The sequence below is a fragment of the Rattus norvegicus genome, chromosome 5 (assembly GCF_036323735.1).
Source record: "Rattus norvegicus strain BN/NHsdMcwi chromosome 5, GRCr8, whole genome shotgun sequence".
Classification (NCBI taxonomy): Eukaryota; Metazoa; Chordata; class Mammalia; order Rodentia; family Muridae; genus Rattus; species Rattus norvegicus.
Genome location: NC_086023.1, coordinates 153,408,362 through 153,435,235, shown reverse-complemented (window position 1 = coordinate 153,435,235; position 26,874 = coordinate 153,408,362). Strand labels below are relative to the sequence as shown.

The window sequence follows — 26,874 nt, the reverse complement described above, 5'->3', positions numbered from 1 at the left end:
CTTATTTGGCCAGTCACCTAATTCCTCTACAGTTAGCACACACCCAATGGTATATGTGTGTGCCCAGAGCTGCAGGAAGTGTGCGGGTCACATGGTCCATATGATGCAACCGTCTCCATGGTCGCAGAGATGACCACAGCATGTTAGAGCAATACCAGGTTTTAATGAATGCCCCTTGAAGGCATCTTCTTTCCTACCATTCCCGATGTACCAAGGAGGAAACCAAAGCAAGGCAAAGGGCAGGGGTTGCCCAAGATCACACAAGCAAGTGAGGGCCAAAGGTGGTGCCGGAATTCACAGCTGCGGAAACCGTATCTCCACCTTCTCTGTCTGGCACCTTGGAGAAATCTGTTGAAGTTGACAGAACCAAGCACTTCCTCCTTTGGGGAGTAACAAGGAAACACAATGTATTTTCTGTTTCTTCCTTCCCAAGTGTATGTTGAAATACGGTCTAAAACACAAAGCCCAGACGAATCAACTTCTTCCCCGAGTCCTCCCACATAGCGATTAGAGTAGAATTTGCAGCAGCTTTTGATGCACAGAACTTGTCTTGGGAAGAATAAAATGAGACACTGTGACCTTCACTTGACCTTAACAGAGAAAACAAAATGTCCTCCTGCAGAGGCATGTGAGAGGGTTTATAGCAGAGTGGACTGCCCTGCTTTATTAGGGAGGCTGATTGGTCTTCTCACTGAACACCACCATGTTAGTTCCTCTGGGCAATGGGGACGGACGTCTTGTCTGTTGGCTGAATCTGCTAAAAGCAAAAGTAGAAAGTGTTTGAGGGTTTTCCTTTCACCGTGTCTTCGGTCCCCAGTGCTACCTACCCCTACCACCAGCAGCGCCTTGAACCTCCGTCTGTTGGGAATGCAACCTTTGCTGAAGGTAAAATGCAGGTACCCAGAGACAGCATGGGGCTGTGGATCGAGGATGTCCGCAGCAGGCAGTCTCCTCCCAACTCCTGCTTATCCTTCAGGACCAGAGTCTGGAAGAGGCAAGGGAAGCTGAGTTGAGCATCACTAGGAACAATCTAGAACCCAAAGACTCTTTGTGAATACCTTGATTTTTACTGAAGCTAGGCTGGACTGGGATAGTGCTATGGGAGACACAGCAGAAGGTCACAAGGTCCATACAGTTCTCTGAGGACTCTGTACCTCAAGTGAACCTGGCTTCCCGTGGGTCCCCAAGGACCTAAAGTCATAATGATTTTCAAGGCTTATCGGGCTATCAGGAGGGTCCTGTTCCAACAACAAGATACCCTGAGCTGACAGCACATGGCTCTGTCTGAAGGGAGAGAGTGAACCTCCTTGGTCCTCAGCACATCATAATTCTTGATCCTCAAGAGGCAAGGGTGGCCTGAAGGTCACATCGCTCTACAGCCACAGAGTTCCAATCAGTGAAGCAGGAACCAGAAATAGCTGGTCTTGCTATCCATCTTCAGCAGGGCGGCCTAGAACCCACACTGTGGAAGATATGGACATCTGTGAAGTTGTGGGCAGAGGCCTCACAGCCGGGGTAGCCTAGATTCCAGGAGAACAGGTCCCTTGTCTTCACAGATCCCCTGAGTCCTTCATTATCGTCCCTGGAGGCCCCTCTGGCCTCTAGGTCTCTGGAGTCAGGAGGGTTTCCCGATTTGATGTGAACAGAGCCCGCCATTTTTACAGGCCCCTCTCCACAGACTGCGTAAGGTAGGCAAGACCAGGCCGTCTTCCAGCCATGAACCCCAGCACTCCTTAGCAAAAAAGGGGGTGGGAAGTTCTGTTTCCATTACCCTAGAGCTGGCTTCAGAAATATTCAGGGTCCAGGACCCCTCTCTTCTGGAGGGAGTGACCTGACTTCTGAGTCGGACTGCTTCCATAGAAAGACAGGCCGTGGGCTGGAGAGATGGCTCAGTGGTTAAGAGCACCCGACTGCTTTTCCAGAGGTCCTGAGTTCAAATCCCAGCAACCACATGGTGGCTCACAACCATCTGTAAAGAGATCTGATGCCCTCTTCTGGTGTATCTGAAGACAGCTACAGTGTACTTATATATAATAAATAAATAAATCTTTAAAAAAAAAAAAAAAAGAAAGAAAGAAAGACAGGCCGTATCAGCAATTGGAGCAGCCTGGTGTTCTGGATCCCGGCCCTGTGGTGGTTTTCACCTCAGCCTCTGTCTCTGTAACTGAGGACTTTGGGGCTTCTTCTTTCCCCTCAGATCCGAGGCCCTGGAGATATTTCTTCCAGCCTGTCAGGCAGTGCTGGGCAGCAGAGCGGATCTCTCCACTCCGCAGGGCATAAATGATAGGATTGATCATGGAGTTAACAAGGCACAGCATGGAGCAGAAGGCGAAGGCCTCCTTGACCTTGTCACTCAGTGTGGTGACCAGGCTATGGCCCATGAGAGCCAGTGCAGGGAACCAGCATATGAGCAGAACAGCCATGACCAGGCCCAGAGTCTTGGCCAACCTCACGTCTAGCCGCATCCGAGCTATCCCAGGCACCTGCCTGTCCTGGTGCTCAGCCAAGCTGGCTACATGTTGGTGTGCTTTCCAGAGGACATACCCATAGGTATAGATGATGCCAGAAAAGAGGATGGCAATGAAAAGAAGCCAGCCCAGGAGGTAGTCGTTGGGGATCAGGGGGAAAAGTTCAGAACAGGGACTAGGACAACAAGTCCACCCCATGAGCGGTAGGTAGGAGATCAACGCCGAGAGGACCCACATGACACCAAGGGCCACCAGTGCCCTCCCACGGGTGACGAGAGCTTTGTAGGTAGGTGGGTAGCACAGACATAGGTATCGGTCAACAGCGGTCAGCAGCAGGCTGCCCACAGAGGCCGTGAAGGTCATGGTCACGCTGCCGATCTTCAACAGGAAGATATTCCTGGAGTCCACACCGTGAAAGACATGGAAGATGACGAAGTTGCAGGCAAAGATCACGCTGGCCAGGAAGTCAGCTCCGGCCAAGCTGCCGATGAACAGGTACGAGGGCTTCCTGCGGAGCCGCTGCGAGGACAGGATGAGATAGAGCACAGCCACGTTCTCCAGGGCACTCAGCAGCCCCATCAGGGTACACAGCACCGCCACAGCGATCTGCTGCGCATCACTCAAGATCATGTACTCCTTCATAGGGTTGAACTCCAAGCCGCCATTGGAGCCGTTGGTCAACTCCAGCTCCCGGCATCCCGCCATGGACAGACAGGCTTTGGCTGCTTCTACCGGAGCTGTTCCGGAGGACTGGGCTGTGGGCAAGGAGAAAAGAATCCTTGAAGGTGACTTGAAGTTTAACAGTGACTACGAACCTTGAGAGCTGCCACTAATCAAACATTTACCCAGGGGCCGAAAATCTCCATTTATAGTTTGCTGTCAAGCATTTATTTAGCTTTTTAATTCAAGATGGGTCTTTTTGTTTCCAAACAAGCCTTTTGTTTTCTAAAGAGACAAATCCTGAAACTTCCCTTTGAAACCCAGGGGAATTCCTAGGGGCCAACACCCAAGAGAACAAAACCTAGAAGTGAAACTGAAGATGTAGGGATATTATTATTATTATTATTATTATTATTTATTGTGTCTGTATTATGTATGTGCAGACATGAGTGTGCCACAAGAGTGTGTGTGGAGGTCAGGAGTCGGTTCTGTCCGTCTACCATGGGTTCTGGGAATAGAACTCAGGCCTTCAGGCTTCCCCACAGCTCACTTCTACTCACTAAGCCATCTTGCTGCCCCAATTCCCTTTCACTTTTGGAGACATGATCTCACGGGTAGCCTTGAACTCAAACCTCCTATTTCAGGATTCAAAGAAGCTGGAATTCCAGACAAGTCTGAGCCACCAAACCTGGCTTATATCTCATTTTCCTTTTTTTTGTGTTCTTCCAGGTTTGGTAAGATACTAAAGGCCTAGTAATTATTTGGGGATGGGAGCAAATACTTTGGTTTCACCTCAAGTGATGCGAAGATAAAGATCATATTTAGATAAATATTATCTAAAAGATAAATATTTTATGGCGTGTGGTAGTGCATGCTTTCAATGCCAGCACTCATCAGGCTGATGTAGCAGATCTCTGTGAGTTGGGGGCCAGCCTGGGTTACATAGGGAAACCTTGTCTCAAAAACAAACCTTTTTATAGTCCTGTAGGGAATGTAGCTCACAGCGTTTGGGAGATGAAGGCAAGGGGATTGGTTCAGAGCCATCTTTGGCTATGTGAAACTCTGTTTAAAAAATAACTGTTGGGGCTGGGGATTTAGCTCAGTGGTAGAGCGCTTACCTAGGAAGCGCAAGGCCCTGGGTTCGGTCCCCAGCTCCGGAAAAAAAAAGAAAGAAAAAAAAAATAACTGTCCTAGATAAGACGTAGGAATCCCATTAATTTAAGCATCACACAATAAAACATTTTAAAAATATAAGCACGTCCTGCATGTGGAAGAAAAAACTTAGGACAAGTGAACACTGTATGAAGCATTATTAAACTTCCTAAGAGAGCAAATTACACATCTCTCTAAAAAGACCAAGTTTCCAAACAGATAATGTGGGACCATTCTGTCTGGAGGCCCCATGAGATGTGAACTCACAGGCCCAGCAATGAGCAATGAGCACGCAAGAGTTAGCCCGTGTGTCAGCTGGTAGGGTTATATTTCCCATTTGCAAGAGATTTGTATAACTCTTGGGGATACCTTAGAAAGAATTAACAGAAGGGCCGGGTAGTGGTGGCACTTGCCTCGAATTCCAGCACTCTGGAGGCAGAGGGCAGGTGGTCTCTGTGAGTTCAAGGCCAGTCTGGTCTACTGAGCTAGTTCCAGGACAACCAATGCTACCCTCAAACCCCAAAACTAACTAACTAACTAACTAACTAACTAACTAACTAGCTAACTAACCAACCAACTGACTAACTAGACAGGTAAATAAAGACACGAGGCAAAAAAGACTGCTCCACAGGGAGAGTATGAATCTTGAGATACGGCCCAACACTGAGTTCAATCCCTGGGCTTCATGTGGTAGAATGAAAGTTGTTCTCTTATTTCCATATATATACCATGGCATCTCCCCCAACACACTGCCACACACACACACACACACACACACACACACACACACACACACACACGCACACGCACACACACATGCACACACATAAGAATAAATGAATGAATAAAGAAACAAATACAATTTTGTTTTATTGAGACAGGGTTTAGCTCTGGCTGTGACTCACCCTGTAGACCAGGCTGGCCTCAAACTCATGCCTCCCTGGTGCTGGGATTAAGGCTATGAGTCACAACTGCCCTGCTTTCCCCCAACCCCTCAAACAGGGTTTCCTTTATGTAGCCCTGGCTGTATTGGAGCCTGCTCTGTAAACCAGACTGGCCTCGAACTCAGAGATCCACCTGCTTCTTCTGCCTCCCAGTACTGGAATTAATAAAGGCAATAACTATTATTTCAAAATTAACTCACATAGAGGGAGGAGGAGGAGGAGACCTGGTGACTAGGTCTGTGACTCAGAGACTCAGGAGCTCTGTCTGGATTACAGACTGAGTTCAGGCCCAGCCCTGATGGCCTAGGGAGACCACATCTCAAAAAATCAATGAGTAAATAAATAACTTGCAGTCCATATAGAGTTTGAAGCCAGCCAGGGCTAATGTTATCTGTACCCAACAAACCAATCAACCCCCAAAATAAAACTGTCCTCTAAGAGACCCTCACAAAAAAAAAAAAAAAATCACTTATCTTTTTAGCAGACGGAAATTCAACCCAAGAAGGAACAGAGGAAGTCGGACATTGTGAGCTGATAAACTGAAATATACATTTAATCTACTCAATGTTGTCCCTGGTTATTATCTGTTAGTTTTCTATTTCTTCGAGAGAGGACCTCTTTACGTAGACCAGACTGACTTTGAACTCATAGACATCCACCTGCCTCTGCCTCTCAAGTGCTGGGATTAGGTCGTTGTCACCCAGCCTCTATTTACTTTTTACTCTTCTCTCCTGTGTCTGTATGTGCTTTTGTGTATGAACGTGTGTGTGTGTGTGTGTGTGTGTGTGTGTGTGTGTGTGTGTGTGTGTGTAGGTCAGGGGTCACTATCCAATGCTTTCCACAATTGATCTCCATCTTTTTTTTGTAGGGCAGGGTCTCTCCTGGAACTTACCAATTCAGCTAGACTGGCAGGTCTCCAAGTCCTTCTGTCTCTGCCTCTAAAATGTTATCATTTCAGACCCACACAATATTTAGATTTTTTTTTTTTTAATGTGGGTGCTGGGGATATGAACGCAAATCAAAATAGCAAGCACTTTCCTGTCTGGGCCATCTCCCTGGCCCTTTCGTCTGTTTGGTTTTTTCTTTTCTTTTCTTTTTTTTTAATCTATCTATCTATCTATCTATCTATCTATCTATCACCTACCTATTTTTATTTTATTTTATTTATTTATTTTTTTTTGTTCTTTTTTTCGGAGCTGGGGACCGAACCCAGGGCCTTGCGCTTCCTAGGTAAGCGCTCTACCACTGAGCTAAATCCCCAGCCCCCCTATTTTTATTTTTGAGACAGGGTTTCTCTGTTTAGTCCCCTGGCTGTCTTGGATGTCATTCTGTAAACCAGGCTGGCCTCGAACTCACAGAGATCCACATGTCTCTTCCTCCCAAGGGCTAGGATTAAAGGCGTGTGCCACCACTGCCCGGCTCTATTTTGTATTTATTTATTTTTGTGGTGCCGGGGAGTCACGTAGGACTTCCGTTGTTTGTTTATGGGACAGCTTAATCCATTGCCCACTGTAGCACACTGGGCTGCCTGAACATAAACGGTTCAAAGCATCCACTGTGCTTTTTACAAAGGCCCCCAAGCCCCACCCAGCTGGCCGGCTGCTGCTTCTAAAGAAACTTTCCTTCTGACCTCCAGGCTCTCCTCAGGCTTCATAGCCCTCCAAGACTTTCCTTCGCTTCATCTGCCCGATGGAGCCTTCCGAAGCCTTCCCAGCATGCATCAGCCTCCCAGCATGCTCTGCACACGTGGGCCAGTTCTACATGCTACCTGCCCCTTGACTACATCAGTAACCGGGAGTGTGGGATCTAATTTCTACAGATCATTGCTCCTGGGGCTGGAGAGACAGTTACTTGGTAAAAGTCCCTGCCAGACAACTTGAGTTGGAATCCCGGGACCCACACAAAGATAGAAGGCAGAATCAACAAAGCAAGTTGTCCTCTGGCCTCCAGAAGCCGGCTGTGGGACACATGGCTACATACATACATACATACATACATACATACATACATACATACATACACACACACACATACACACACATACATGCCCACAAAATACATAAATAAAATTGTAATAAAATTAAACAGTATTATTCCCAACCATAATTTGATTTCATCCGTACAACACTGTAATAACTATAATATAAGAATTCAAGTTGCGGGGTTGGGGATTTAGCTCAGCGGTACAGCGCTTGCCTAGCAAGCGCAAGGCCCTGGGTTCGATCCCCAGCTCCGAAAAAAAAGAAAAGAAAAAAAAAAAAAGAATTCAAGTTGCAAGGGTATGGCCAGAGAGATGGCTCAGTGGATAAGACACCCTTACAGACCTCACTTTAGTTCCCAGCACTCTCACAATGGGAGTGGTCACACACACCCATAACTTCTACACCGTCTGGAGCAGACAGAAGGCTCACTGGAGTTTGCTGACCGCCAGCCTAGCTCTGGGCTCAGCCAGAGACCTTGTTACAAAGGAGTAAGTTAGGCATCACAGAGCAGGGCACAAAGCATTGGTTACATGCACCCACACCCACATACGCATCTCCCCCACCACACACAAATAATAATTTTTAAAATTATAAATAAATAAAAGTAAAATAAATAAATAAACGAAAGTTCTAGGAGGGATTGCCAGGCATGGTGGCACATACCTGTGATCCCAGTACCTAGGAGGCTGAGGCCAGACTGCTGTGTCTGAGGCCAGGGTCTAGTGAGTTCTGAGGATGGGGCTGTGGTAAATTTAATGGTAGGTAACATAACGAGTTCAAGGCCAGTTTAGGCAACATAGCAAAACCCTGTCTCAAATCAATAAATAAGCTAACTAACTAACTAACTAAGTAAGTAAGTAACTGTTAGGGAATGCCTTACCCCATTCAGAGTCAGCATAGATGTTTGCTGGGTGGCCTCGGCTGGTGCCTACGCCTCTCCTCACTCAGGCGCGGCGTGGCTGCAGACAGCTGTTCCTGTCCAGAGTGAGTAGGAAAGGAAATGCAAGCATTTGATGGACATCCTAACGAGAGAACAACAGGATGCACAGAGCAACAGGAAGCCCGGCTCCCCGTCCACACACAGATAGAGATGCCCTCTGGAAGTCACATGGGTGCCTTCTAGAAGACCTATTTCTAGGGCAAGGATGCGTTCGATGAACAAGTGGCTGCTCTGGATCTGCGTCTGCCACCCTCGTCAGGTGACTTTGGGGTGACTTCCCCTTTGTGAAGTTACAATAACAATGCCCACTGATTCTTAGGGAGGCCGAGTTGGACCAAGGACACTCATTGTAGTTTCTGAAACTGGGAACTGGCGAGTTCTTTCTGACCCCTTCAAAATGTTCAGAAGACCTACCCAGCTCACTCTGGTGGCACACGCCTTTAATCCTAACACTTGGGAAGCAGAGGCAGGTGGATCTCCAGGAGTCTGAGGACAGCCTGTTCTATGTGGCAAGTTCCTGGCCAGCTACATAGTGAAAGCCTCTCTCAAAAGCAGTAACGTGTGTGCGTGCAAACACACACAGACACAGACACAGACACAGACACAGACACAGACACACAGACACAGAGACACACAGAGACACACAGAGACACACACACACACACACATACACACACACACACACACACACATTGGGTATCCAGTGCCTTCTGACCTCTGCAAATACCAGGCACACACATGGTACATAGACATACACAAAAGCTGAACACTTATACACGTAAAAATAAATGTAAATAAATGTTTTAAAACTATCTATCTATCTATCTATCTATCTATCTATCTATCTATCTATCTATCTATCTGGTTTCCTGAGACAAGGTTTCTCTGTGTAGCCCTGGCTGCCCTGGAACTCACTCTGTAGCCTTGACTGGCCTGGAACTCACAGATCTGCCTGCCTCTGCCTCCTTTAGTCTTTTTTTAGTGCTGAGATTAACGCTATACGCAATCACACCTGCCCTAACTAACTCACTAACTAAATAAACCGAATGCCCACACATCTTCTCAGGAGAAAGGATTCATGCTTTATTTCCACTTTGTCTTATTTTATTATTATCATTGCTAGTACTTTTAGCTTTAAATTTTACTTACTTATTACGTATTATCACTATGTGTATGTGCTACATATGTGTGAGCCGAGATGTTCAGAAACCACGACGCACCTGTGGGTTTGTGGGGTTGAAGTCAGGTCATTAGGCTTGTGTGGTAAACCCCTTCGCCCACAGAGCCGTGTCCTTTCTGAGACAGGGTTATATCCAGGCTATTCTGGAACTCAAAATGTGCTCAAAGCTATCCTTGAACTTCTCATCCTTCTGATTACTACTACTACTACTACTACTATTATTATTATAGTATTTTTTTATGCAAGAAGGAACCAAGTAGAAGCCATTCTACTTTGAATAGGGGTCAAATAAAGTTTGACCTCCCTGGGTAAATGACATCCTAGTTGGCAAGTTGAATGCTAGGCAACCAGTTGAACACCCCAACCAAGGAGCAGGATAAGAGAACCACAAAGACACGTTCCTAAGGAAGTCCACTATCACTAAATCCTGATTGGTGGGGGGAACCTGGCACAGATGATTGTGGATTTCAGGCTTAAAAACTCTGTGGTATTCTGTCTCGGGGTGGCAGATCAGCTCCTGGGTCTGTTCTCTGGCCCCGATGAATCAGTGGCAGCCTAGACACAAAACATTCTTTCATCTGTTTAAATCCTCACTAAGAGGAACCTCTGCAGACACAGTCAGCTCCCGCGTCCTAATTCAGGTAAAGAGCTTGCTCTTCTGCACTCCTGTGACTGCTTGGGTTGTTTTGGACTTTTGGAACCTGACATTGAGATTCTGGGGACACATCAGGCCTGGTAATTCATCTTTCTTACCAACAGGTCTGAATGTTCCCAAGCCTTCACAGCCACAAGTGTGTGTGAGAATCAGGCATAGAACACACAATAATCTGATGTTCAACAGACGTTAGGACAAAAGAGAGCCAACCAGCCCCGGCTTTCACGCCTCCAGGAAATGCCTAGCCCAGGTCCCTGGTGGTGGACGCACTGAGGCTGTGGCTGGGACCCTGACTCAATCTCACTTTCTGGGAAGGAACTGGGGTGTGTGTGTGTGTGTGTGTGTGTTGTGTGTGTGTGTGCATGTGGTGTGTGTGTATGTGTGGTGTGTGTGTGTGCATGTGGTATGTGTGTGTGTGTATGTGTGTGTGCATGTGTATGTGTGTGTGCATGTGTATATGTGTGTGCATGTGTATGTGTGTGTGGTGTGTGTGCATGTGGTATGTGTGTGTGTGTATGTGTGTGTGCATGTGTATGTGTGTGTGCATGTGTATATGTGTGTGCATGTGTATGTGTGTGTGGTGTGTGTGTGTGTGCATGTGGTATGTGTGTATGTGTGTGTATGTGTGTGTGTATGTGTGTGTGCATGTGTATGTGTGTGTGGTGTGTGTGTATGTGTGTGTGTGAGTATGTGTGTGTGTATGTGGTGTGTGTGTGCATGTGGTGTGTGTGTGTATGTGGTGTGTGTGTGTGCATGTGGTGTGTGTGTATGTGTGTGTGTGTGCATGTGGTGTGTGTGTATGTGTGTGTGTGAGTGTGTGTGTGTGAGTGTGTGTGTGTGTGTGTGGTGTCTGGAAACTCTCAGAAAAAGGTGTAGCAGGTGTTTGTTTTCACATGAAGTGAAAGTGTGAAGTGAAACAGGGTCACAGAGGAGATGGCCTCTGCTGTTCTACCCATGGAGGGGACCGGAAGGAAGCCCGGGACTTTAGCACCCTCTGTGGGAAACTAAGATTTGATGCCTCTGAAAAAGCCGAATTAATTTTTTGGTTGCTTTTGCTTGGGCCTGGGATTGGGGCAGGGGGAGGGCTGTGTTTTAGTTCGTGTCTTGTCAACTAAGTCTTCTTCTGGGTTTTTCTCTTTTTTTTAAAGATTTATTTATTTATTATGTATAGAGTTCTGCCTGCATGTACAGTTGCACGCCAGAAGGGCATCATATCCCACTACAGATGGTTGTGAGCCATCATGTGGTTGCTGGGATTTGAACTCAGGACCTCTGGAAGAGCAGTCAGTGCTCTTAACCACTGAGTCATCTCTCCAGCCCATTCTTCTGGGCTTTTCTTTTCTCATCTTTAAAGAAGGCAGGTTGATGGTGGTGATTCGTAAGCTCTCTGGATCTCAATGTACAGAACGTGTGTGTGTGTGTGTGTGTGTGTGTGTGTGTGTGTGTGTGTGTGCACTATAGATAATTATTATACAGCTCAATATATATAACTCTATAGTATTATTTATATATTATTAGTTATAAATCAAATATTATTTTATTATTATTACTATTTTATTATATCATATTATTATATATTAGTACTAGTAATATATTAGTCTAATATTAGTATCTATGTATAGCTATTGGTCTAATATATATTAATCTAATATATATTCAAATATATTACATGTGTATTAGATAAGAGCTCTACCATTGAGCTACCTACCCAGACCTTCACTCCAGCCAGCCCCCATCTACAAGTTAGGAGGGCGTTTGTAATGCATGGAGCTGCCAGCCAAGTCTCCAATGGGAAGCCTTTTTCTAGCGTCTCTCAGTTGTCCCAGGATTCTGTGTGGTCGAGCTCAATTCCTGTCAAGCCTGCTTTCTTTTTCATTTCTCCAAGCCTGCTTTTTATTTACCATCTATCACCCTACCCAGACTTCTAGGGCTGACCTCTGACCTCTACAATTACACGCGTACATACAGAGAAACGATTACAGCGACAGTGACAGCGACAGCCTAAGTAGAAGCTGCCGGAGGGACTGAGGGACCAGGAGATACTGCGGATGAGATGCAAAACGAAGGGTCCCAGCGTGGTCAGAGCCTTACCTTGGCTTTGGCTCCAGTTCTGTGAGAAGCCATTTATTCTCTGAACCCAGAATGGCCACCCAAAAAGTACCATGACAACAGTTTGGTATTGAACTATGATCTACGTGTTGGTCTCTCTCTTACGTAGCTCTGGCTGTTCTGGAACTCGCTCTGTAGACCAGGCTGGCCTTGAACTCACAGAGATCCACCTGCCTCTGCCTCCCAAGTATGAGGATTAAACACCATCCCTGGCTACATATTGTCTCGTTTAAATGTCAGCATGGGCACCAAAGATGTGTAACAGTGTTTTCTCCACTTATGGTGTTAGAGCAGAGCAGAGTGCTGGGCTGTTGAGGGAAGGGGGGCCGATTCTGAAAGAGACAATTTCAAGATGGCTTTTTTTTTTGTTGATGTTAATTATTGTAACAATAGAGCCTTATGTAGCCCAGGCTTGACTCAAATTTACTGTCACTAAGAACGTCTTTGAACTGCAGCTCCCCCTGCTTCTATCTATCTCTCAAGTATTGAGATTTCAGCTCTGCACCACGCCAGGGTTGGACCAGTGCTCCAGAGCATTTGTTGCTCTTCCGGAGGACCCAGGTTCGATTCCAACCACTCACATAACAAACAGTTCACAACTCTCTGTAACTCGATCTCCAGAGGATCAGATTCCCTCTTCTGTCCTCTGACGGCACCAGGCATATCCATGACACAAACATATATAATGCACGCAAACCATTCATAAACACAGAATAAAAGTCCCTTTCAAACACTAGTGTTACCGTTAGTGTTTAAGATAGAGCAAGCGACCCTCAAACTGCTCACTGTGGAGGTGAAAGGACAGGGGCTGGATCCCTTAGTGGTCAGAGCCCTGGCTGCTCAACCAGAAGATCTAGGTTTGATTCCCAGCACCCACATGGCAGCTACCCAACTGTCAGTAACTCCCTCCATCTCCAGAGAATCCGGTGTCCTCTTATGCACACAATGTGCACAGACATGCATGTAGGATACCCATGTGCACACAGAATAAATCTCAAAGAAGTTACCAGAAGCTCTGGGAACATAGTTCAAGTTGTAGAGTGCTTGCATAGCATTCTCAAAGCCTTGGGGTCAGTCCCTGGCACTATATAAACCTGGCACATGGCACATGCACACACACACACACACACACACACACACACACACACACACACACACACACACCTTTGATCCCAATACTTGAAAAAGGTAGGCAGATAAGAAATCTTTGGCTGTGTAGTGAGTTTTTGGTTAGTCTAGATTATATAAGGCCTTGTCTTTAAAAGGAAAAATGGGGGAGGGGACCATAATAGCAGTTCAGAGAGGCACCCCCCAACCCCCATCCCCCCAGCCCCCAGCCCCCCACCCTCCCACCCCCACTCCCTCCCCGCCCCCCCCCCCCATCAGTAAGCTAAAGGGTAAATGGACGTCTGTAAATGCAACTGGCACTGGCTTACTACCTTACTAGCCTGAGGCAACTAGCACTAAAATGTGCCTGGCTTACTACCTTACTAGCCTGAGGCAACTAACACTAAAATGTGCCTGCTGTCTCTTATCTCAGACCTGCCTCCTGACTTTGCAGCCTCAGAGGATAAACAGTCATTAACCCACTGCTAGGCCGAGCCAAGCCCTCCCCACAACGGTAGCCATTTTTCCCCATGCCTGCCAGTCATTGACACAGAGAAGTAACTTGACTGAGAGCAGGGTCACGATGACCGAATTCCGTTATGTGCTGTATGCTATGAGGTTTGTTAATCCTAAAAAGTTTCACCGCCAGAAGCTTCACTAAGGATCCACACAATTTAAGCTCAATATGAACTGTTACATCTAAAGTAGCTTGAGTCAGAGCCAACCACTGGGCGCACTTCTAGCAGTGTGGGTCTTGCCGTTTGAGCCTTTATAGCTGGCTCTGAGACATGTTCAGTGTTGTAGCTTTTGGCTCCCTGAAGCTATGACTCTAATCAGTCTTGGGGTGTGTGTTCAATAAAGCATCCCTGTCTAACTAAGATTAGTGTCTGTGTGGTTTGTGGGCGATTCCTGAACCCCAACAATTTCTTCCAAGAAGGAGAAAGGCAGTCTTTGAACCCAAGGCTCACATCATCCGGGGCAGAATGACGTTTCCATGGCCAATAAAAGCCTCACTGGGCAAAGGCAAAGAATGGTTAGGATCTGTTTTGTTTGTTTGTTTGTTTTCCAAGAGAGGGTTTCTCTGTGTAGCCCTGGCTGTCCTGGAACTTGATCTGTAGGCCAGGCTGGCCTTGAACTCTTGATCACCTGCCTCTGCTCTCCTAGTGCTGGGATGACAGACGTGGGTGCCTCTGCTTTGGGTTTTGTTTTTGTTGTTATGGTTGCTTTGCTCTTTTGTTAAGGTTTGTTTCTCAGTTCTCAGGCCTTGAGAGGCAGATTATCCCTTCCTGAACTCTGATATTATTATAAGCCAGCTTAACATTTCCTCTGGATCAGGCTCGGCTTCTTAAGATGTGTGTGTCCCTAAACCTAGAACTGTCATCTAAGGACTTTGGGGACTCAACAGCTCTGCCCCCTGCGGGCACCTGCTGTTACATGCACGTGCCCAACAGGGACACACACCTACAGGTAATAAAAACATAGCCAGTTAAAATCGCGCCCCATTTCTAGTTAGCTGTAACGGCACTGGTCTGTAATCCCAGCTCACAGGGGGCTGAGACCGTGTTAAGGAAAATGGGGAGCAGAAAGAATCACCCGGGAGGTTCTGTGTGAGGATCTCTCTACAGGATGCTGTGCCTGCCACCATGCCTGGCTCATGAGGGAAGGGGCTGGAGGCAGGGGAGAAAGGTGAGGAAGGAAGACAGAGAGAGGACCCTGGGGCTGGATGGAGTTGCAGACAAATGCCGAGGCAGCAGCAGCAGCAGCAGCAGCAGCAGCAGCAGCAGCAGCAGCAGCAGCAGCAGCAGCAGGAGGTAGTTCTGGGATTCAAACTCAGGACCTCTGCAACAGCAGTACTCAATGTTGACTGCAGAGCCATCTCTCCAGCCAGAAGGAATAACTCTTCAATGAGAACATCCTTATTGGGCTGAAGAGATGGCTCAGAGGTTAAGAGCACTGACTGCTCTTCCAGAGGTCCTGAGTTCAATTCCCAGCAACCAAATGGTGGCTCACAACCATCTGTAAAGAGATCCGATGCCCTCTTCTGGTGTGTCTGAAGACAGCTACAGTGTACTTATATATAATAAATGAATAAATCTTAAAAAAAAAAAAAAAGAAAAGAAAACATCCTTACTGCCTGACTAGTGAGTGGCTGCTTGGGCTTCAGCCTGCTTCTGAAGCTCGAGTCTGTGAAGACAGGGAGTTTCCTTCGCAGCAGGCACAGGGTGCTTTGTGTGTGTTGACCCCCCTTTTTCACTGTTGTTATCCAAATTCATTTTCTTTTTCTTGTGGTCCTGGTGGTTGCAGCCGGAGCTTCCTGCGTACCAGGCAAGCACTGTACCACCGAAATCATATCCCCAGCCCCACCCCAGCCCCTTTTTCTTTTGAGATGCACTCACTAAGTGGCTAGGACAGCATAGACTGGGCAGGGCTGTAGCTCACAGTGATCCCCCTGCCTCTCTCCTGAGTACCAGATTAAAGGCATGAGCCATTGACCTTGACCAATCCAGCTGTAATATATATATATATATGGGCTGGAGAGATGGCTCAGTGGTTAAGAGCACTGACTGCTCTTCCAGAGGTCCTGAGTTCAATTCCCAGCAACCACATGGTGGCTCATAACCATCTGTAACAGATCCTGGTGTATCTCAAGACAGTTACAATGTACTCATATACATTAAATAAATAAAATATTTAAAAATATATATATTATATATAATATATATTTTAATTTAAGACAAATTCTTGCTAGGATAGCCTTGAACTCATAATCCTTCTACTTCAGCTTTTTGAGTAGCTGGTCCAGCTCCCATGTTGTTTTAATCTAATTATGCATTTGAAATGGTCAGATGGTAACTGTCTATTTGTGGCTACATAGTCACAGAGCAGTCAGAGCTGCCCGGGGAGAGGAGGTCCTGTCTCAAACCAAAAAACCAACGGGCACCAGAGAGACTTGGTGAGGAGAGGTGGGAAGAGCTGGCTGGTGTGGCTCTCCCTCTCTGTGCGCATCAGCCGTGTCCTGGGGAGATCGTTACCTTCCTCAGGGAAGTTCGAGCAGACCTAGGTGGGAGACTGGGAGACTGCCATTGTGTGGTCGCCCCTCTGTCCATAATGTGCTCTCTGTAGGAAAGGAACTTTCATGCCAAGTCAGGTGGTAAGGCCAGGGGGACATGGAGCTGGAACGATAACAGGTCTTCGTACTCCTCTGCACCTCAGGGATAGGACAGGGTCGACTTGTGTCGGACTTTTGTCATCCTCTGTGGTCTTCCCTGTTGGCCATGGACCTCTCCCTGACTCATCCAGATTTCATAGAGTGGGGTCCCTACCGAGTCTTGATTTTGATTTGTTTAAATGATTGCAGCATTAAGGTGGGAGGCGCAGTTCAGACGGGTTCCCCCAACAGAAGGCGGGGGGAGGCATGGGAAAGGGATATAAAATGTCTCCAAACACTCTGTTGGTTATGACAATAACCACAACATTACTGTTAGTGTTGAATGACAATTTAGAGCCATGCAAGGCACGTGCAACACAATCTTGTGGTGGTGTCACTGCTAAACCATGTCGTATCTTGCTGGGAAAACTCACTCATGGACTCTGGGCTGCTAGAATCTGGTAGTGACAATGTAACTGTCAGGGACCTGGGAACCACAGGACAGCAGCTGATGGATCAATTAAACCTAGCAGGGACAGTCCTGTCATGGAGGGTTGGGCTAAACGTCTGGGAGACAGATATTTCTGCATGTTCCTCCTACCCCTGAAGGGTGGGAACTGCTGGTTTGTTTGTTTGTTTGTTTGTTTGTTTAGAGACAGACTTTCTCGAAATTTATTCTGTAGACCGGGCTGGCCTTGAACTCAGAGATCTACCTGCTGGGATTAAAAGCCTGTGCCAGCATACCTGGCTTGTTACTTTTAAGATTTACGTTATTGTTTATTTCATGTATGTGTGTGTGAGTGCTGTTGCCGGAGGAAGCCAGAAAAGGGTGTCAGATTCCCCGGAGACAGGCTTACTGCAGTTCTGGGCGAGCCGGTGTGGGTGCTGGGATTTGAACTCAGGTGCTTGATACGAGCAAGACATACTCTTTTTTTCTTTCCTTCTTCTTCTTCTTTTTTTCAGAGCTGGGGACTGAACCCAGGGCCTTGCACTTGCTAGGCAAGCGTTCTACCACTGAGCTAAATCCCCAACCCCGCAAGACATACTCTTTTTTTTTTTTTTTTTTTTTTTTGGTTCTTTTTTTCGGAGCTGGGGACCGAACCCAGGGCCTTGTGCTTCCTAGGTAAGCGCTCTACCACTGAGCTAAATCCCCAGCCCCGCAAGACATACTCTTAATCACTGAGTATCTCTCCAGCCCCATAAAAATAATTTAAACTAAACCTTATATTATTCACAAAGCAGAAAGAAACCAAAGTATAATTTTGTAAATAATGCATTTAATTTGAGCCTTATGTTACTTCTGCTGTCCAGTTGTTTAGGTTGACATGTGTGCGTGTACGTGTGTGTGTGTGTGTGTGTGTGTGTGTGTGTGTGTGTGTGTGTGCATACACACACACACACACACACACACACTTTATTTTTGGCAGTGCTGTGAATCAAACCAAGCTTTACGTGTGGTAGGGAAATGTTCTACCACTGTGCTATATTCCCCGACCGCATAAATTTAAATGTTTAAATCAAACGTTAAGGGCAGGGAAGGAAGAAAGCCTAAACAGTACTCTTATTGAAAATAGCACATTTGTTTGAGGTGTTGGGGTACTCCTATAACCACAGCTCTCAGGACACAGCTATAAGCAGATCTTGATAGGGCCAGCCTGATCTGCAGACCCAATTCTAGCTTAGCCCAGGCTACACCATGAAACTTTGTCTCAAAAATAAAAAAGAAAGAAAGAAAATAGTAGACTGCGACATCAAGTCACTTCCTTTCTCATGAACCACAGGAAGTGATGAGGAGGCTTAACAACCCCCACTGGGGCTTGTGCGTTTTGACACCCATGGGAGTCAAGCCACTGAGTCCAGACCTGAGATGGTCAAGTCCAACTCCGCTCTCTCTTATGTCACTGTGCAAAGGTTGGATACACTTGATCACTAAGTAGCTAAATGAAGAAAACACACAAATAGACACTAACCACAACCAACACAGATACCCTGGCTCCCACCCACTACCCCACAGGGTTTCTCTGTGTAGCCCTGGCTGTCCTGGATCTCACTCTGTAGACCAGGCTGGCCTCGAACTCAGAGCCACCTGCCTCTGCCTCCCAAGCGCTGGGATTAAAGGCGTGTGGCATAAATTTGTAGTAGAAAAATACTAACAGCCAAGCTTGCCCATAGCAACGTCACGCACCCAATAAGCTCTGGTGGAAACAGGCTGGAGGCTGGAACAAGGCTCAGAGTTGCGTGCACAACTCTTGCAGAGGACGGAGTTTGGTTTTTAGTATGCACACCAGGCTGCCCATAACTGCCTGAGGGTCCGTCCAACTTTAGAGGGACCAGGAATCTCTAGCTTCCTTGGGTACCTTGGGCACTTGAATGCATACACACCCATACATAGATCATTATTAAAAATATTAAAAACAGGGGTTGGGGATTTAGCTCAGTGGTAGAGCGCTTACCTAGGAAGTGCAAGGCCCTGGGTTCGGTCCCCAGCTCCGGAAAAAAAAAGAACCAAAAAAAAAAAAAATTAAAAACAGGGGTTGGGGCTGGGGATTTAGCTCAGTGGTAGAGCGCTTACCTAGGAAGCGCAAGGCCCGGGGTTCGGTCCCCAGCTCCGAAAAAAAGAACCAAAAAAAAAAAAAAAAACAGGGGTTGGGGATTTAGCTCAGTGGTAGAGCGCTTGCCTAGCAAGCACAAGGCCCTGGGTTCGGTCCCCAGCTCCGAAAAAAAGAACCAAAAAAAAAAAATATTAAAAACAATGACAAAGGACCTGGCTCAGTGGTTATGAGCAATGGTGACTCTCCAAAGGACCAGGGTTTGATTCCCAGCACCAATGTGGTGACACACAACCGACCACAACCCCAGTTCTAGGGAATCTGGAACCTTCTGAGTTTTACAGGCTCCTGACACATACGTGGTGCACACACTACACACAGACAAGACACACACAATAAATACATCTGTCTTTAATTAATCAAACCATCGAACACTTGTAAAACGTCCAGATGAACCCACACGAGGTATTATTAGTGCGGACAGAAAGGATTATAGGTAACGGAAGTGAGGCTCCATGTTTCTCGTGGTTTGGTGCTTAAAGGGATAATCTATAGCCGGATGTGGTAATATCCGCCTGAAATCCAGCACTCAGGAGGCTGAGGCAGTCGCACCTGAATTGAAGGCTAGCCTGGGTTATACAGTGAGTTGAAGGCCAGGCTAGACTGCCGAGAGAGATCTTATCTTCCCAAAGAAGCCCCCAAACACATGAATTTATACATTTATTTTATTTCTCATTCTGTCTGTGTCGTGTGTGCACGCATGTGTTGTGGGTGCACCTATGACTGCATATGTGTGCACCCGTGTGGAAGCCTGAGGTTTATTCCTCCATCACTCTTGGTCTTATTTTCTGAGCCGGGTCTCTCATGGAGCCTGGAGCGTGACAGTTCAGATAGACTGACTAACAATCGAGCTGCCTACCTCAGACGCCTCCCATTGGGGTTCAGGCACGAGACACCGCACTTGACATCTCTGTGGGTGCTGGGGACCCAAACTCCGGTCCTCATCTCATTCTTCTTACTGAGCCAGCTATATTATATCTTAACCCTAACTTATACCTTAACAAAAAAGATTAGGACTGGATGGATGGTTCAGTGGTTAAGAGCACTTGGTGCTCTTGTGGGTTCCCAGGACCCATGCTGGGTGACTCACAACTGCCTGTAACTCTAGCATCAGAGGACTGGAAGTCTGAGCTCAGATGCACACACAGCCCCACTTAATTAAAAAGAAAAGATTTCACTTTATTCAAGTTTCATTTTTATTCAAGTTGTACTTGTTTGTTTTATATGTATGGGGTTTTCGCCTGCACACATCTCTGTGTACTGTGTTCATGCCTGATGCACACAGAGGCTAGAGAGGGCATCAGATTCTCCGGGGATGGAGTTATAGACTTTCTGAAATGCCATGTGGTTGCTGGGAATTGAACCCAGGTCTTCTGGAAGAACAGCCAGTGCCCTTAGCCACTGAGTCAACTCTCCGACCCTCATCATAAATCTTAAGAAAAAAAAAGTTTTCCAAAACTAGATGTTGTAAGACCCCATAGTAGCCTTACCTCAGGAGCACAACCCACAGAGCACAGATTGACAAAGTGACCCCTGCAATAGCATGAGGGTATAAGGTTTTTAATCCACATACGTGGGGTTGCTCATCCACGCAGGGAGTGGCAACCCCGAAGCCAAAAAGCACACAACTTTTTTTCATTACAGAGGGCAGACTTCAGCAACAGGGTTAGCTGGCCCATTCTCATTGGTGGGACACAGGACAAAGGATCTGGTCAGGTATTGACTGGCCTGCTCTAGGGGCTGTTCTTGGCTCAGTTGGTCACTTTCCTCATCCAGCCCTTCCCCTGGCCTTGGTGAATCACTGGGAAAGGGCTAAGTTGGCACGTCCCTTAGAGGGGGAGAGGAACTGGGTGGTCGGGCAGGGTCAGGATGACACCCTGTGGTTGCTCCTGAAATCTACCTCAGGGAGGGGTAGGAGGAACAGTTGTTTTTGTTTGGGCTGGTTTCCATTAAGCCTGGTCACTCTGACCACCAAGACCTTGCTCCCGTATTCCAAGAATTTCTTACAGCTTTGTTTCCTGCATTTGTGAAACTTATTTCTTCAGAGACGTGGCACACGCCTGTAATCCCAGTACTTGGAAGATGAAAAGGATCTTGAATTTTAGGTTAGCCTGGACTATATAGTATCTTAAAACGCAATATAGCCTAAACATTTTGTTCTGGTCACTCTGGTCACTTCACTGGCACTCAGATTGTCCCTTGACTTAAGTTTGACATGTTCTGAGTTTTTGAGGAAGGCCAGACACTCTCTACCTTTGTGTAGCTTAGTCTATGAACCCCTTCTTCTTGCTTGCTTTTGGGGTGTGGGATATTCCTGGCTTGTTTCTGTCCCCAAGTCATGCCTCTGTCGTAAGTCATTAGTAAACTGCTATCCTACCCCTCGAAGCACTTTCCTGATCTGTTGGCCTGTTTTCCAAAAACATGTATAGTTCTCCATAGGTCCCCAAACCCCTGCCTGTACCACCCAGTTGGGGACCACCTAGTACCTCAACACATCCATGCAGAGGAGACACAGGAAGGGCTCATTGAATCCGGACAGAAGCACCACCGTGAACGCACCTGTGGTTCTCAAAGAGGAACTGAGTGCACACAACCCCTGGGGAGCCGGGGGCAATCACCACAGCAGGGCAGCGGGGGTTTGAGTGGGAGCATCTAAGCACCATAGAATCAAGACTGCCAGGCTTGGCAGAGGGAGAAAGTTACAGGGCAGGAGAGAAGAGATGTCACAAGCCTTCAAGGACACCCAACCTATAAAGTCACTTTGGAGTGAGGTCCCACCAACACCCTCTCCTTATTGGATCTCAATAGCTTGCCTCTCCCTGTTGGGGCTAACTCCCCGCTGCGGCCCCTCCTCTTCCCACACACATCACTCACCTCGCTTGTCTGACCTCTAGCATTAGGGGGTCTTCACTACTTGGGGCACCCATGCATAGTGGGCTTTTCTTCTCCTAGGAAGGAAGAAAGGACAATTTCCTCCTCTTGGGGGCTCTGCAGGGGGCCGGAGGGGGTGCTCCCAGGGAAGCCACTACTGAGTAAGTGCCCTGCTTTTTCTGGGGCTCTTGCTTTGGCCTTGGCAAAGCCATTAAACTCTAGCCCTCAGCTCCCTCGTTTCTGTCCTGGGACGGGGTGTGGGGGTGGGGATCAAGGTATTATGGCACAAGACAATGCCAGTGACAGCCACCAGCCCAGGGAGGGGAGTCCTGTGGAGGAGGCCATGGGATGAGGAAACTTTGGGGTTTGTGGTTGGAACCTCAGGCCCCAACACATAGTATGCTTCCCTCTCCCTGTGGCCCGGCTGTACATACTGTGGCATCTAAAACCTTGCTCTACAAGGGACAATGACAGCAGTGACCTGGACTGGGTCTTCACACCTATGAGGGATTCTTTACCATTGTCCAACTGACAGAGTAGGGCTTGGCTAAGACTGGCCTGCTAGTTTTAATTGAGATAGTCTCTGGATTGGAGATTTAGCTCAGTGGTAGCAAGGCCCTGGGTTCAGTCCTCAGCTCCAGGAAAAAAAAAAAGACAAAATTGAGATAGTCTCTTTCACAATAGCCCTGACTGGCACTGAGCTCTCTATGCAGGTCAAGATGATCTTGGGCTTCTGCTCTTCCTGGCTTGCCCTCTGGAGGGCTGGGATTACAGCCTGTGCCACCATGCCTGTTTCCTGCGTCTCTGGGGCTAGAACCTAAGTGGCCTTGGTTTGAGCTTTGCCCACCAGCTCAGGCTTCAGATTTCCACCTTATTAATTGTGCGTGACCGTGAGCCACTGTGAAGAGCACACAAGGGGAGCCGCTGAACATCGCCTTCTGGCGATGTCACTGGCTGTAAGTGTCACTGGTGGTTTAAGACACAAACAGGCACGTGCGTGAGGCAGGCTGGGAACCACAGGCTGCCCTGGTGGAGCTGAGGACACAGAGGTTCAGGAGCTGATGCTAATCATACTAGGTCATCTAGCTATCGAGGGAGGCTAGCTTGGATCTGTCACAAGACTATCGTCTTCCACTCCCGCCTGCCACTCCCCACTGCCTTGACCAAGTGACATTGTGCAAGTCTGTACTGCGGCTGAGTCTCGCTCCCCTTATCTGTACGATAAAGCTGCCCATCTGTCTGCAGACAGCCTTCTGTCCCTCCTGCCTTAGAGACTTTTCACAATCATAAGCAGAAGCTGCTTGAAAATTCTCTTCTTGTCCTTTCTGAGTATCCAGCCCAGGAAGGTGGAGCTAATGCCCAGGTGGGCGGAGCCAAAAGCCTCCAGTAGCTGAAGTCACAGTGGGAGAGCCTTGGACTAGAAAGGGATCCCAGGACATGGGCCCCTCCAGTATCTAGGGTCTGGATGGGCTCTGATCTCTGGAGAGATGGGGAAAGAGGCTCCCCGGGGGAGATTGCTAAAAATCAATTGCGTTTTAAGTCCTGACAAAGAATCTGGGACTACGGCTGTTCCAGGAAACTGGTAAGGCCGGACCTGTCAGGGAAACGCTGACATGAGGATGAAACGCATCTTTTGTTGATGCCAGAGTATCACTGTCTGTGACCCGTGAGGCAAGTCCTACTGGCCTGGCAGTATGAGGCTCAGAGTTCTATTGTATGTGATTCCAGCAGAATCAATACAAGGTTCAGTCACCCTTAGAACACGCAGTGAGAGTAACAGGAGCAGAAGGGTTGAGGACATGGCTCAGCCTTTTTTTTTTTTAAAAAAAAGGGGGGGGGGCTGGGGATTTAGCTCAGTGGTAGAGCGCTTACCTAGGAAGCGCAAGGCCCTGGGTTCGGTCCCCAGCTCCGAAAAAAAAGAACCAAAAAAAAAAAAGAACCAAAAAAAAAAAAGAACCAAAAAAAAAAAAAAAAAAAAAAAAAAGCTTGCTGTGCAAGCACAAAGACCTTCTTTGGAGTCCCCAGATCCCATAGGAAAAAGCTGGCATAATGATGAGTGTTGGTAATCCCAGCACAGCGAAGGGGAGACGGGAGGATCCCGGGACTCACTGGCCAGCCACACTAGCTGACTGAGTTTCAGGTTCAGTGAGAAACTGTCTCAAGAAACAATGTGGAGGTCAACTTGAAAAAGACACTGACATCAACCTGTCTCGCTTCCACATGCTTACTTACACAGGTGCCGGTGTGGGCAAGCATTCACACTCCCAGGCGTGCGTGCGCGCGTGTGTACACACACACACACACACACACACACACACCACACACACACCACACACACCACACACACCACACATACCACACATACCACACAAATAAATAAAACAGGGACAGAGAGATGAGGAGGTGGCCATTTCGGCAGTTTAACTGAGGAAAGGGGAAGGGTAGCTTCGCAGATGGAGATCTGCACGGGGCCACGCAGATTAGGGAGCAAGCTCCTTTGAGCCACAAGCAGCTGCAGAACTGGAGCATCGCCAGATGTCCTGAATCTGCCATCATCCCTTCTTCTGCCCAGTCCTGGCTTTCGTGACCTTGGTGCATCACATCTCTCTTGAGAGAGATTCCTATTCTAGGGAAGGAACTGGGACCTCCTTTTCTCATTTCTGACCCACAGCGTGGGCAGAGTGGGCCAGCCCAAACTCTCCACCAAAGCTATGCACTGAGACCAGTGCCCTTGTCTCTTCCTAACCAGTGTCGCCGGACTGAGCCCTTACCATCAGCCTGAGGGTGGTATTCTCGGACCTGCACTACCCAGGAGGAAAAGCAGAAGGCCAGAGAGATGGAGTTATTTGCACAAAGCCGTAGAGTGTTAAGAATTAGGATTAAACAGGAGCCTCCGCCCCAGGACTCCCACTTCAACATCTGTCTTTCCTTAGTGAGTGTGACCTCCAAGGAAGCAGAGCCGTGGCCTCATAGGTCCAGTGCCTTTCATTGTATCTGACATCATTTTGCTGTGCCTCAAATTTTTTCCTTCTGTAAAACAAGGCTTCATATTGCTCAGGTGAGTCCCAAGACCTTAGACTTCTGGGGTCCTTTTCAAACCCCCAGCTGCTATGAATGGCCTGGTAGAGTAGGCCAGGCAGCCAAAATGCTTGTACCCAAGCCGGTGTTCTCAAGCGATGCCCCTGGGACTTCGGGGGAGTGGCACGCAGCAGCCTCCCTCTTGCGAGCTTGGGATACGGGTAGCATTTACCACAGACATTGAGTTGTGAGTCTCTAATAAAGGAAACCTTGAAGGGGCCTTGGAGCAGAGCCCAACCGCAGAGATCTGTGTGTCCAGGAACTCTGTCCTCTGGGCTTGTGTGGCCCTTTCTTTACTGCAGCTTTGGTTATTTACAAGAGGCATTCCAACCACTCCCTCCTTTCTTCTTCACCCCTGCACACCTCCTGTTCGCTGCTTGTAGTCTTGGGAGGTAGAACGTCAACTAATGGGGACACCGGGGATATCACTAGTTTTGGGCCGTTGTCACTATGGTGGTGTGGGCTTTTTGATAATGCAGTTGCCCAAGCCACTCATGTTCCTGCAGACAACAGCAATAAATTTGTCCCAATCACTAAGCTGGACTGAAAGGAAACTTTCTTTAGTCTTGAGTGGCTTTCTGTTTCAGGAGTGAATAGAAATAGACTCCCCCAAAAGAGCCACCCAAGTTTTTTTTTTTTTTTTTTTTTCTATTTTTCGGAGCTGGGGATCGAACCCAGGGCCTTGCGCTTGCTAGGCAAGTGCTCTACCACTGAACTAAATCCCCAACCCCAAGTTTTGGGGTTTTATTACGGTGGTGAAAGGCAAGGGAAATCCTGTCTCAGGAGAACAAGTCTTGAGCCTTGCTGTGACGCATGTTCTCAGTCTGACATCCATCCCCCTGCCTCAGACAGTTCCCCCTTACTTAGCACAACAGAGGCTTTCTGCAACGAGGAGTATGAAGTAAAACACCAAAAGGAGTTATACTCACAGTCATTTGTCAGCCGCTGGCCTCCAGGGTCTTGTGAAGCCTTGTCCTGGCTATTTTGTATTTAGATCTGGAGACCTGGACAGGACCACCACGTAGGTCCAGGGAGCTGCAGCCCCAGCCTGGTTTTTCTTGCTTTTACACTTTTGTAGATGAGTGGGTGAGAGGAGGTCTGGCCTTCCGTCTGTCCCTGTTACCACTTCCCCTCTGAGTCCCCAGTGTCACAGTGTTCTTGCCTTACAGTTGAGTTCTCTCTTCCTAGGAACTCAGGTCAGGGGAGGGGACAGGCATAGGCCTTAGATTCCAGAAACTTGGGTTCTAATCCAGCTTAGGTGTATGCTATCCAGAAACTCACTCAACCCTCTGTAAAGTTTATATCCTTTGTCTGTGACAGTGTGCCAGGCTACATGTGTGACTCTGGAGCCCCCCCCCCCAGAGCTTTGAGATGCAAATGCCTGCAGGTGTAGGCAGATGTCATGAATGAGCACTGACTGCTTGTTCTAGTCCATTCTGTGGCTGTGACAAAAGCAAGTTCAGAAGCTGGGTGTGGTGATACACACCCTTAGTTCCAGCCCTTGGGAGGCAGAGAGGCAGTTCAGGGACAGCTTGGTCTCCATGGCAAGTTCTAGGACACCCAGGGCTACATATAGAGACCCCGCCTCAAAAAGTACAAAACAACAACAACAAAAGAAAGTGGTATGTGTGCCTGTGTGTGTGTGTGTGTGTGTGTGTGTGTGTGTGTGTAGGTTTATTTCAGCTTACAAGTGACAGTTTCTCATTGAGAGAGACATCAGGGCAGGAACCCAAGCAGGTACCAGAAGCCAGGCTCATTGGCTATCGGTGGTGGTTGGAATATGCTTGACTGTGAGAGTTGCTTTAGTCATGGTCTCTTCACAGCAACAAAACCCTAACAAGACACCATTCCACATAGCATTACCTCTAACCAAGGAACTTGCTAAGGAGACATAGCAAGAACCGTGGAGGGTGCTGGCTGCTGGCTCCATGGCAAGCCAGCTTATATCTTCCTAGATCCACCTTGAGTTTT

General features: G+C 47.6%; 1 protein-coding gene across 7 annotated transcripts; it reads right to left on the bottom strand.

Annotated features, from left to right (window-relative positions):
* Positions 1–143: 143 nt before the first annotated feature.
* Positions 144–26,268, bottom strand: Cnr2 (cannabinoid receptor 2). 7 transcript variants are annotated; one of them, XM_039110690.2, is made up of 4 exons: positions 8,087–8,704; positions 2,145–3,223; positions 901–985; positions 144–757 (listed from the first exon to the last, which is right to left on the bottom strand). In XM_039110690.2, exons 2-4 carry the CDS (start codon positions 3,171–3,173, stop codon positions 639–641), a joined length of 1,233 nt encoding a protein of 410 aa, XP_038966618.1. In that variant the 5' UTR covers positions 3,174–3,223; positions 8,087–8,704; the 3' UTR covers positions 144–638. The 7 variants fall into 7 exon arrangements, 6 of the variants coding, with proteins under 6 accessions (XP_038966618.1, XP_063144400.1, XP_063144399.1 ...); XR_010066464.1 differs by having other exon boundaries at positions 144–985; positions 1,059–3,223; positions 8,087–8,699; XM_063288330.1 differs by adding an exon at positions 25,833–26,268 and having other exon boundaries at positions 144–3,223; positions 8,087–8,228.
* Positions 26,269–26,874: the final 606 nt, after the last annotated feature.